The 13,191-nt window shown below is 32.7% G+C and overlaps 1 protein-coding gene across 14 annotated transcripts in view; it reads right to left on the bottom strand.

The window, feature by feature from the left end:
• FSTL5 (follistatin like 5) overlaps positions 1–13,191 on the bottom strand; it is a 413,536-nt gene that overhangs the window by 226,758 nt on the left and 173,587 nt on the right. For all 14 annotated transcript variants that reach the window (XM_083834399.1, XM_083834401.1, XM_083834389.1 and 11 more), the window contains one exon: positions 11,375–11,408. In XM_083834399.1, coding sequence (XP_083690525.1) covers positions 11,375–11,408 — 34 coding nt within the window. The remainder of the gene's footprint in view (positions 1–11,374; positions 11,409–13,191) is intronic.

Below are 13,191 nucleotides of genomic sequence, written 5' to 3'. Positions count from 1 at the left end.
TCTGAGTCAGTACAAAAAGCCTGAAAGAAAGTAAACAGGCTTCATGTCTCATAATATCTCTCTAGAGATGCATGGAAAGGAAGAAATGCCATTTGCAATTGACTGCTTATAAAGATAAGTGAGCATAAAAAAAGACTCTTTTTTTCTTAATAAGCAAGAAAAGAGTGTCGTAAGAGGTCACACACCTGCATGTTCAGCAATCAATGTCTAGCACGTATGTTAGAATATACAGGCACATTAGAAATGTTAATGATTTAAAGAGCATTGATCCAGACTGAGTGTACACAGCCATGTAGATAGTCACTTTCTGAGTAACACACTTCACCAAAACTAAAAAAAAAAATAAATTAACAAACCAAGCTTTAAATGAGAAACCTCTATACTACCAGATACTTTAGCTAATATGTTTTAATCTTGAACTAATTTACATTTCAAAATCTTTCCTAGTCCAACACTTCAAATTGAAACAGAAATAAAGAAATGGATGGAAAAATCCTCAAGATTTTCTGCTATTTTTATTACGCTTGCAGTAAATGACATAATACCTTCAAAAGCACAGTAATGGTTCAAGTCCTTATTGTGAACAAGTGGGAGTCTAAATTCACTCTTCATGCTAATTCCCTGCTAAATTTGCAAAAAAACAGCAAAGCTAAAAACCTAAAACCCAAACCACCATCTATTTATGGCTTAGTTCTGACATTCTGTGTGTTTATGTCATTGAACATATACACACACATACCTTCTATAAATTTGTTCATACGTATTTATAAAGAAACATATTGAACAGCCCTAGAAAGACTGTTTAAGGAACATAAATACATTCTCTTTAGATTTTATGATGCTGTATGACTTCTGCAAATCTAATTTCACTAATCATACTTACAACTCTGCATGCTGCTTTTATTTTGAGACATCAGTGACAATTATAAATAGTAACAAGATTTTTCAGTGTTTCTGAGGGAAGAAGGTCAGGTTACTGCTAATTAGATCAGAGTGCAAGCTGCATAAATGATCCTTTGGGCATAGAAATTATGATAACAGAATATTATTTTATTGTTTTTTTCCCCATTTGTAGTGCATTTTTAGTGTGCAATTATCCTTAAAGCTACAAAAACACAGCTTTCACATTTTATGAGGAAGAATCAATGTGTGCTAATTGGAACCTCGGCACCATACAAATGGGATTTTTCTATGTCTTTCTATTTGCTAAAATTCTTTATTCGTCTCTTCCTCCTGAGAGCCTTCATTCAATCAGTTCTATGCAGGATTTTATAAAGCTAAGGAAAATGCTTGCCTGAATATTCTGAGATTTATTTATTTTAGAACCATAATAAAACTTTTTCATAAATTTCTATTCAAGCAACGCCATCACTGATTTTTATGGTGTTTAAAGAGAATAAAAACATCAAGATTTGACTGATTATTGGTAGTGGGCCAGTATTCACAATTGTATCTGTGTTCTTTGTGTATAATTTGAATTGAAAGTAATTTGAACCTTATTACCGCAAGCTTTTGCATTGAGACTCCGCCAGTATGGTGATCTAAGCCTATACTTAAACTAAGTCTAGACAGGAAGCCAACTGCTAGAAAAATAAGAGATTTTAGCCAGTGGACAGCATGGGTAACTAGATTCTGTATGCTACAAAGTCCAGCAAGCATGAAGAGAAGAAAGCCTCGTACTACATTTGATTACAGAAAACATTGCTTATAGCATAGTATTTAGATGTGTAATCATTTTTGTCAATTTTTTTAGATTATTTAACCAAGGACCAACCAGGACTTTGTCAGTCATGGGTCTGCTTTTTAACTCATCCCCATGCAACACAATTCTAGGAGGTGTACGGACAAAAATCTGTCCTAGGCTGGCAATGCTGATAAAGTTTTTGATCAATAACTGATGCCTAAACTGCCAAATGACTCCACTTGTAGCTCTGCAGGTCAAAAGTGACAATTTGTTGCCATTCACATAACACATGGCTCTTCTTTCAGTATTTGAGCTAAATAAAATTTGGTAAGGCTTGCTCTTGACTTCCTCTTATCCTGCAAAGTCCATTCCTCCTTGGACTCTAAAACTGAAGACTGTGTGTCCTATGACTACAACAAAAGCTAGAAGTGATTTCAAATACTTGATCTCTAAAAGCTTTGGAGGTTCAAAGGCATATCCTACCCTTGGGGTAGGTTGTGTTTTGAAGCCCTACACATGAGAAAACAAAATAACCAAAATAGCCTGTTCTCTCCTGAGAATACAGCTTACTTTCTGTATAATCATAAAAAATATGAATGGCTGGTATGAAAAAATGGAAAGTTTGTTTCTACAAAAGAGAGCAGAGGTGGGAAAGAAACACGTAACTTTGTCTTCCATTCTCTTAGGCAAAACAAGCTAAGTTTTCACATACAAAACACTGATCACTGCAGTAGCCCTTCTCTGTATCTATTCAAGATTAAATTTAGCCTGAAATATGAACTTTCAGACATGGATACAGTATGTTAGCTGATGTTTAAATACTGTCATATAAAATATGTTCTATTATTCTTCTATCTCTGAAAGTTACTCTAGTTCCTTGAAATTTGTCTCATCTTCAATATAAACCTGAAAATCATTCAATTATTTCAGCAATGTATACAGATCTATAACTTAGTATCTCCACTACCCACTTCTTGTCAAAGCATTGTTTTCCTTCAAACTATGCTGTGATTTTTTTTAATATGAATTCAAGACAACAACAAATACTGTTTTTCCTTTTTTTGACAATATCTAACTCATATTTACTTTTTAACAAACTTTTAAAAAGATATTCTCAAAAATGCCCAGAATTCTGACGATTAGGATAGAAAGATGGATAGAAAGGAGAAAAGGATAGATTGATTTATTAAATATGTATGCAACTGCATAATCAGAGGTGCTCCATCTTTTTCTACTAATTGCTTACATAGCTTTTGTAAATTGTAAACAATTTTTAGTTTGACTAGAGAGAATTAAATGTTAAGGTATAAATTACTTATCCAGTGTTTTAATTAAATTAAACTTTAAATAGTTTAACTGCCTCTAGTTTTAATCTGTGGAATATCTATGGCTAGCCAACATCTACATGGTCCAAAAAGTACATCTTCACAAGATAAAATTGCCTCATTTAAAGCCCATTAATGTCCCTTTGTACTGAAATTATTTTCTTAGGAAGTTGTGTATAAATGGTAACCAGTTACAGTGCAGATTTTCTGGGGAAAAGAATTGCTGGCTCCCTCACAACATGCCTTAGTTTTCAAAAAAAATTAACACAGTAGAGCTGTTTTAAGTTCTGAATATGGACTATACCTGTAATATTAAGAGTTATGTTAATTTGTGTAATACCCATGGGATTTTGCTTATTTTTATAGCAGCGTACTAGATCATTAGCTATCTGCCTATCTGATACTTTACTATCTGTACAGTAGATGTATCAGTAGATGCCCATACAACTAACATTTTTCCTGAAGATACCAATGTTCTTCACAGTGGGAATAATTACAGAGAACATTTTTTCATATTTCTGCTATGGGGACAATACAGCAGGATACTGTTGCTGTTCATCTGGGAAGAAAACACTATTTCTTTTAATAAGATTCTTGGAAGTACTTCTGTATTGAGACAAAGGGAAAGGGGAAGAAAGCAACAAAGTTACAGTAAGTCTTGTAACTCTAGATTTGTAGAGGTTTATTTTTAAAATTTAGAACTGTTTAGTTTACAGCTGGTGTATCTATGGAATTAGCTGTTCAGGTACTTGAGGAACTATTTAAAATGTAAGGATTAAAAATTAAAAGGAATTTATAAAAGAAACCTATTTTTACCTTTGTAAATTGAAAACTGGAAAGACATTTGATCGACAGCAACCTCTGGTTTGGATCTTTTCTGAAAATGGTCTAATAATTACCCACATGTAAACCACTAGCTAAAATAAATGCATTCATTCCTTGCAAAGTCTCCTTAGAAACACTAGACTTTCAAGCATAATCAAAACAGGCAGCTGGGTCCACCCTTTATGATAATGTGTCATGCAGCTTTATTAATCTGACCTTTGAAAACAAATGAGAAATTTAATACTGCCCCACCATAATTGTTAGTGGCAGACATTTTAGCAGTCTTTAATTTGCACTTCACTTTAATATCTGCTTCCAGTTATGATGTAAACATTAACAGTATCTGACACTGTTAATCGTGTTCTAGTGTCTGAAGCAGTGGCAAAAGAGTGTGCTTGGGGTAAACTGGAACATGACCTTAATGGATAATGAAATGCATTAACCCTTGCTCTGCAAAGAATAAAACAAAAAATGAATTCTATAATTGTTTCAACTGGCATCTGAGTAATATACAGTGCTGCACTTATGGGGTAGGCCTGAAGAGGGGGGAGGAAATCATATTCACCACACTCCTATTTCAAGGTTACATGAGTCCTGATTGTCCTTTAAATTGACTGCAAGAGATAGGCGATATAAAAAAAAATACGTTCCCAATATAATGGATAGCACTCTAAGGAATTCATGATGAAAACAAAAAGTAATTCTGTTTTTTTAGATGATATGAGTAAGGAAATTTCTCCTGTTTAACATAAATCTGTTGTGTTTTTTTCCTGCACAACTGTTCTTAAAAGAGAAATTTTATGGTCTATAAACTGCACAGAAAAACAATCTGCAAGTTATGTTGATAGCTATTAAACTTGTGTTATAAGTATACAATAAAAAAGTGGCATTGTACTTGAATTAAAAAGAAAAACAAACAGCTATTTACAGGTGTGTACACAATGTAGAACAATGTAAATTAAAAACATTTCCGTAATAACAGTATGTTATTTTTGAGTATTATGTTCTCCTCTTGGACTTGACTTTTTCTGTAAGGACAACCATTCCTCTCTTTTAAACACTCCAGTATGAACGGTCTAATAGGACTATTGTCAATATTGTTTTTTAAGTCTACATCTAAAAATGCATGCTTATATAGCCTTTAAAGATGCAGGTGGATTTTTAAAAGGATCTGTTTATCTTTTTCAGTAACATAAATATTATAGACTCCTTTCTCTTCAGTAACAAGGTATCATAGCAGACTATTTTAGATAAACTCCTACTAAGATTACTCTCAGATGTTCTGATAAAGCAAGGGTTACATAAGAGGAATAATAACAAATAATAAAGTTGCTTTCCCCAAAATTATAACATTGACTCTTTCACTATTACATTATATACATTATTATATTAAATACATATATATATATACACACATACACATATATGTAATGTTGTACATTATATATTTTGTATTTTCTTCTTTACAAGGATGGTAAGGTTCCGCAAAGAAGCGGGATAGACAGAAAAGGTGGGTAGCATTTTAAAGCATCGTACCTGAACACATCAAAGCCAGGAGAGCTCTCAGCTTCATGGGCATCAGTCCCTTTTACATTCTTAGACTTTTGCTGTTAGTGTAATCAAATGAGTATTCACTACATATGAACAACTTGACATGCATCCCCTGCAAACACTGCACTAATGTTTTATTATGAATAGTACAGAATCCAAGAATACTTTCTCACTGCACTGCATTCTCTCTGAATTTAGTACAGGTCTTCAGTGCTCAAGAGCTACTTCAAAATCCTTCAGAAGCCAATTGTGGTTTGTACACCTCTTTCAAGGAGAAAGAGGAAAAGTAAAGATACTATTTTTTGACAATAAATATACTTTAGACCATTTCTTCCTTAAAGGGAAACCCAGACTGGGATTAAGCACGTAAAAGAAACTTAATATATGCAGTTGCAAAGCTTTTAGCAGAAATTTTAAGTTTACAAAATCAATATCAATAATAATTACAGAATAGACTAATATAAAGAAAATAATGTTTTGTTCATTTTCTCTCCTTAGCCTACCAGTAACAGCACAAGAAACTCTCCAAAACATTTTCAATAGTGTTAAAATTAATCAGTAGCTACTTTTACATGGAAGCATCTAAACAAAAATTACAAGAAAAAAAAAATCAGTGTTCATCAAACTGCACCTCTATGTTTGAGTAACTTTTCTAAAACTAGTAGATCCTTAATAGGAATGAATCTATGTTCCACTGAGTATTCAAGACTTTTTTCCTTCCTGGTGTTCAATCAATTTTAAAAAAAAAAAAAAAAAGGGAAGGAAAAAAAGACAAGAATATTGCATTAGCTCAAAACTGGAATTCAACTTCATCAATTAATCATTTAACATAAATAGGAAAACCTAACAAAGTTGTATAATAAAGCACAAACTTTGCTCTTAACGTATGCTTTCAAGATCTGAGTAATTATGGTGTTTTCAAAGATATTATCTGGATTTATACTGACTCAGATGAGAAGACAGTAAAAAGTTGAAAAGTAGAAGAAAATCAGCACTTCATGAAGTTTTATGATTGCATAATTTTACTGAAAATAATGGAATTCTGTTGTCAAAAACATATTGAACTGACACCTGACCCACACTTTTTACTATCTCAACATGAGTTTCAGGACTGGTAAAAAAAATAAAACAGTGAGATTAATTATTACATTAAAATTATTTTCACAGGTAGAATTTTGTTTCTTTTCAATGTGTTTCATAGCCCAACTGAACTGATTCAGACCATTATAAAGAGTGCTATGACAAAGATTAATCACGCGAAAGCAATTCCATAATAAAGAAAGATATATATATATATATTTAATTCAGTCAATAGCACTGAGTCTGTCATGTAAAAGAGAGGAATGGAGAATTTTCTGAACAGAAAACGGAGCTGCCTTTCTTATGGCAATTCTTAAGAGTCAACAGAGATTTGTGTTTGACCTGATTAGGCACTGGAGGAGAATGGAATAGGATAAACGGGACAGTCTTGGCTATACTGAATTCAAAGAATCCTCAGACCACCTCTTAAAAGTTTATTCATTCAGGTAAGTTGGAACATAATGATAAAATATTAGAAAAAATATTTAGCAGCTGCATTCCAATGGAAAGAACAGTCTTGGACATATATTTACTAACTTGCCTGCTGTTACACATACTCTCTAAAATACTATAAATTTTTATGATACATTCTGGTCTACCAGAGAAGGATTGCTCCAGTGTAACAAATGAAAACATGAATCAATTCAGTCCAGGAGGACTGCAGTTCAGATTCTCACCATACTCATATAACACAAGTCTGTTGAAATATGAATTTAGAATAGTGTGATCAAGCAGACATAATGAGTCACTGGATACATTAGAGAAAGTAATGAAGTGGATTTTTTGCCATAGTTAATTGGTTTAACATGACATAAGATGCTGATGCCATATATTCTCATCAGAACATACACAGCTCTCTTCAGTATCAAAAACAATACCAGACAGCCATATTGCAGGATAGACATAACAGTCTGCTCACCCGCTGGCATTTGAAAGCATCTTGAGATAATTTGTCACTTTTAAAAGCTATTGATTTAATTAAGGTCTTACCGATTTTGTCCCTTAAATTCTTTCAGTTTTGAACATTATTAAGCTTTTTCTCACTCCTCCTTATCTAACTTTTATCTGGGTATAGAAAAAGACTATTATACCCATCTGGAAACCCACAAGCGTGCAGGTGTGTTACCTTTTTAAGGAGCAAAAGGCAAGTAAGATGGGCAAGTGATGCTCGTATGGTGTTTATTTTTGGTAGCTTAAGATGATAAAAGGAACAGATGTTTGTTAATGGTATCAGAAAAGCCTGGCAATATGTTCATAATAATAATTACATTTTTGAAATCAATCTGTGAGTCAACAATTTCACATTCCTACTACAAAGGTTAGCATAAAGTTAGAAGGATTAAATACAACTAGAAACTTGGGTTGCAATTAAAATGTGGTCAGTCAATGTTCTCCTGTTTAGTTTTGGATTTTAATGATGTTCAAAACTCAGATCAATAGTAGCTTGCAAAAATGTGAACAGTATTCTGTTCAGTCAGACTCTAAAGTGTCATTAAAATAAACTACAGCCATACAAGTAAATATCATACAAATTATTTACTTGCATATATCATAGAATGATAGAATGGTTTGGGTTGGATGGGACCTTAAAGGATTATCTATTTTCAATCCCCTTACCATGATCATTTGGAAATGTTATGAAAAGTGTTTGTTTTCCAAATCTTTGCTGAAACAATTTATACACCTTTCGGTAACAGTTCTAAAAAAAAGATGCTAAAATAAATAGGCAAAGCTAGACAAGTTGTGTCAAGTATCATTATCACTGTTCAATATCAGAAAAATTATGGCCTTACTCTCACTCTCAGCCTAATTTCAAAACTGTTTTTTGTTGTTGTTGTTGTTTGGTGGGTTTTTTTTGTTTTTTGGTTTTTTTTGTTTGTTTTTTGGGGGGGTTATTAACGTATGCTAAATAAGAAAGCATGATTTAAGTGTTGAAGATTTGAATGTGTAAACAGGTTATACGGACCACATTCTTTTTATATCTACACCTCGCGTGTTAAGTATGTAAACACATTTTAAGATTACACTTTTGTTTTACTGTATCTATGCATATAAATTTATATACTTTAAAATAGTATATTTTATATTCATATTAAATGCATGGTTAGAGAACCTTTTTTTATGTTTTAGCACCAACCTTTTTCACACTATTGTTATTTTTATATATGTACCTAATTAAATAGAAGGCCTGTGTTACAAAACTCAATTTGTATTTTACACTGGTGATAACCATTTTCATACAGAAAAACACTCAAAAGTATAAGAAATTTTGCCATCATATAGTGAAATTGTAAAATAGTAGAACTGTATTATTTTATGTAAAAGTGGCGTTTTTTTTTTTTCTTAAAAAGTGTACAGAAATTTCTATTATACATTAAATGAAACAAGCAAAAGAATATCACAGATCAGAGAGAGGTGGGATTAGTGTCAGAACAGGGCATGTTCGAGTACTGGCTTCTATTTTGGTGTGATTGACTTAGTGGTTGACAGCAGAAGTAACAGATGGGAAAAACAAGTGGGTCAGAAAAATGTCAGGACAAAATCCAAACACTGCAAAACAATAACAGCATCATTAGTAAAATATAAATAGGAATCAGATGTATTTTACAGCAATAGATGAAGTAAAATGAAAAATTATTAGGCATTTATAATATGTGAAAAGCTAAGGAATGGTGCCAGTTACTAATGTCTTAATTCTGCTGCAATGTTCTCATCTTATAAAAATACAATCCTGAAGAAGTACTAAATAAAAATTAGATACTGAAACACTAATACCAATGGAAGTTATGAGGCACTCCCAGAGCCTCCAGGGTTTCATTTGGCTGGCCTGTTTAACATGAACTTGTAATTGTCCTCTGAATCAAGATGATGACATCGGGTTTGAAAGTTTCAAACGATTTAAGGATCTGAAGAAAACATTTTGTCCCTTTATCATATATGGTAGCTGCAAAATGCAGAGAGTGTAAGTAATACAGTTGCAACTCTGTCCTGAGAATCGCGGAAAAAAATTACCTGCCTCACAAGAACAAGTGCAGAACACAACACAACATAATCAGGTACTGCACAGGTAGTACAGTAGTGAAGGAAAGACAGGTGGTCATTGACAATACAGCAACATTTATGAAAAAATATTACTTTAGCCCTATTTCATCCAAACAAACCAGTATTTTAAACAGAAAAAAAAATCTTATATACCATAATTGACAAGTAAAATAAAAATACTTTTTTGAAAATTTGCAAATGACATGGAAAAACAACCACATGGAAACACAGAAGAAATTTAAAGAATATAAAAAGAGAAGGCCAAAAAAGGAAAAATAAATAAAAAACATACCATAAACAAACACATGTGTAGAACAGTGGAATATTTTTTCCAAAACCACTGAAATCTTCTAAGATCTTGAATTGTCAGCTTAGGTATGCACAGCATGCAGGAAGTTCAGTAGATTAAAAATTTCCTCAAGAGATGTTACAGATATAATCACAACAAATTTTGTGCATCTGAGTACCAATTTCACTGCCCGTTTAGAGATAATGGATATCTCCCTTTAAGTAGTTAAATGATTTGCTTTGGCTGTAGTTGCCAGCAATATTTTATAAGCCTTTGAAAACTTTATTTGGTTAGTTAACTAAACTAACAGCTAATGCATATGGTGAACACTCCTAACCAGCTCACTAGCTTGTTCCTACTTTTAATTGTTCTTCACTGCATAATGACTACACACCTAGCTACAGTGGGGGGAAAAAAGGATCTAAAAGCGTAACACAACTTTGAAAGCATACATGCCCATAACAAATGCCTGATTTCAGTATCTTTGTAAGTAAAGATTTAAAAGTTTACTACCTCTATAAAATTAAATATTCACGAATCTCTCATTTCTGTATTGTCTTTCATATTATGTAAATTATATCATCATGAACAATGCAATTATACTGACACAACTCCACACAACCAACAGATTTAGCTTGCCTTTAGATGCCCGTGTATAGCCTTAGTTTGAGGGAGAGCAAGGAAATTGAGAGTAATGAATACTGTGGCTAATAAATAAGTGAATTAAGAACAGCTAACACAGGTGGTAAGATTAAGCATTGCTTCCTTAGGTAATACAAAAGGTGTAGGTTTGTCACTTAACTCCATCCTCTCTAAGTAGCCATTAAATGGTATTCTTTCCTCTTTTACCTTCCATTGTTTTTCTTTTCAAAGTACCTACAATAGCCTGCATCTACAGTATTAAGACAACTATCTCTGCCTGTAATGGCAATTTCACCTTTCATTGCTTGATTAACAAACTAAATAAAAAGATTTGGGTATTCTCTCTCATAAAAGTTTTACACTAGAAAAAAAGCATGAAATACACAATTTGTGTTTTGGAACTCTCTATTTTCTTGATAAAAGGCTGTTTCTATAACCTAGATATTCTATTTCACATACTTTTTAACCAGTGGCACAGAATAAGGTGCAGTGAAAGTATAAACAACTGTATGCAAAAAAACAGTACTTTTGCAAGGTATCCTGCTAAGGACATAATTAATTTATGAGTAAATTGTAATCACATCCAATTACAAATTTACTGCATAGCAAGATAAAGTGATTGTATTGATGCTTCACTAAAGTATAATAATATTCTGTAGTTTAGTTCACAAACTTAGTGAGAAGATGCAGTTCACCCCATACAGAGTACAGCAGTCAGTCTTGCTCATCTCGAGCAAAGACTTCAAAAAAAGTAGCTTAGATATGTACATTTTATCCCCCCCTTTCCTGGATATATTTTTGTCATTTCAAATACCAAATACTCAGCAAACAATCTGTCCATCTGTCCAGGTACATAAATAGATTTTTACCAACAATGAATGTTAGATTTGTGATAATTACAAGAATCAACACATTTTGAAAATAATTAGTACTTACCTTTACTTCTTGAGCCCTCCTGATTCTTTTCCTGCTGCAATTAAAAGTAGAAATATGTATTATTTTCAGTATTAATTACCACATAAATCATAGACACACGGATTCAAAAGAAGCTTAGTCTAGTTCCTCCTCCTTCCTGTTCTGAGAAGAAGTCAATTATGCTGCATAAAGTTTCCTATACCACGTGTTTTTAAAGTCCCCTACAATTTTTCACACCTTTTTTCCACAATGACAGTGATTAAGCACCAGAACATGACCCAGAAGAGGTCATGCAATCTCTGCCACCTTATGTCTATCTTGGGAGATGTTTAAAATTCAACTGACCAAAACTCTCTACAATGTGATGCTACTTTGAAATTAGATCGGCTTTAATCAACCGGACTAGGTAACCATCAAGGTGACCACCAGCCTAAAGTACAAGACTTCCATGAGATAAGGAGGGAGGACCAGAACCTTGCAATCCCTGGATCAGAGCTTAACTCTCTTCAAAATTTTCAAAAGTTTCATCCCAGATGAAACAGACTGAATCTCCTCAACTACAAATAAATTTCTCTCCCCCTCTTCCAGCCCTTCTCCTGTTTTTCCCTGCTTGCTTGCAACCCAGTGAACATAGAATACATTTCATCTTTAAAGCAAACCAAAGTAGTCCTCTCTTGGTTCAGTTGTCTTCCAAGTCTTCCCTTCCTATTTTTTAACATTTAAAAATGTGTTGTCTAAAGGATTCCAATATTCCAATTTAGACCTTTCTAAAACCAAGGACTTTTTAAATTACATCATCTCTGTAACTGCATCAGCAACATATAACATATACTGACATATTTCAAAATAACATTTCCCTTCCAAAAAGAGTATGCCACATCTTATTCATAGTCAGCAAGTTTTTCACTATGATCCCCTTAGTTCTTCACTATGTAACCTACCAATTGTTTCCTACACCACTGGATGCTCCTACCTGGACGATGCTGTTTTTAATCTTAAAGATATCAGCACTACCTCTCAGGCTGACCCACTTGTCTCTAGTTCAGGTCAGAATATTTGGCTTACCTAAGTCAATTCTAGCTCTGCTTCCTTACCCTGAAAATCTCTGAATCCCTCCCCTATGAGTGTAAGAAAATAGATTTTCCCATCAACCTTAAACATGTTACCAGGATTTTAGTCTCATAGATGGTGAATATTTATAGAATAAATATGTTAATAAAGAATTATTAACATGGCTTTAACCATGTTAAATGTGTTGACTTACTTCCACCATGCTTTGTTAGCAAAATTGCATCAAATATTCTTAAAAAACATTTGTTTCAAAATTATTAGCACAAAATAAAAGTTTTAAATGGCTGAAATTTATCATTTTACTATTTTAAACCAAAAATGAGGTCTAGGTTATATTTTGTTCAAAACACACAAGCATTTCCAGCCTCACACTTCCAACAAATATACATTCTGATATTTTTTTTCCAAAAACTTCTAAGCTTTTGTAATTTAATTGCACAACAATTCTTAAACAAGTTTCTGAATAATGAAGCCCCACTGTTGCTGAAGGAATTTATTTTTTATATGAACACACATTTATTAAACAATACTTTCCAGTTATATTACTTTTTTCACATACTAAAATATGGAATTAAATTCCATTTGAAAAATAATGGTATATTTAAATAGAAAACTTTAAGTGGTATGCTTATTAAATGCTCTACTTTCCATACCTCTAACAGTATGACCATGTCTTGCTGAAGAACCCAAGTTCCTTTCTTAGTATTATTAGTAAAAACTCATCCATAAGAAACAAAGAAACAAGTAAAATACACATTGAGAAAAAC

This window comes from Anser anser (assembly GCF_964211835.1).
Source record: "Anser anser genome assembly, chromosome: 4".
Classification (NCBI taxonomy): domain Eukaryota; kingdom Metazoa; phylum Chordata; class Aves; order Anseriformes; family Anatidae; genus Anser; species Anser anser.
Note: the sequence above shows the minus strand (reverse complement) of the source record. Positions and strands in the feature narration are given on the sequence as shown.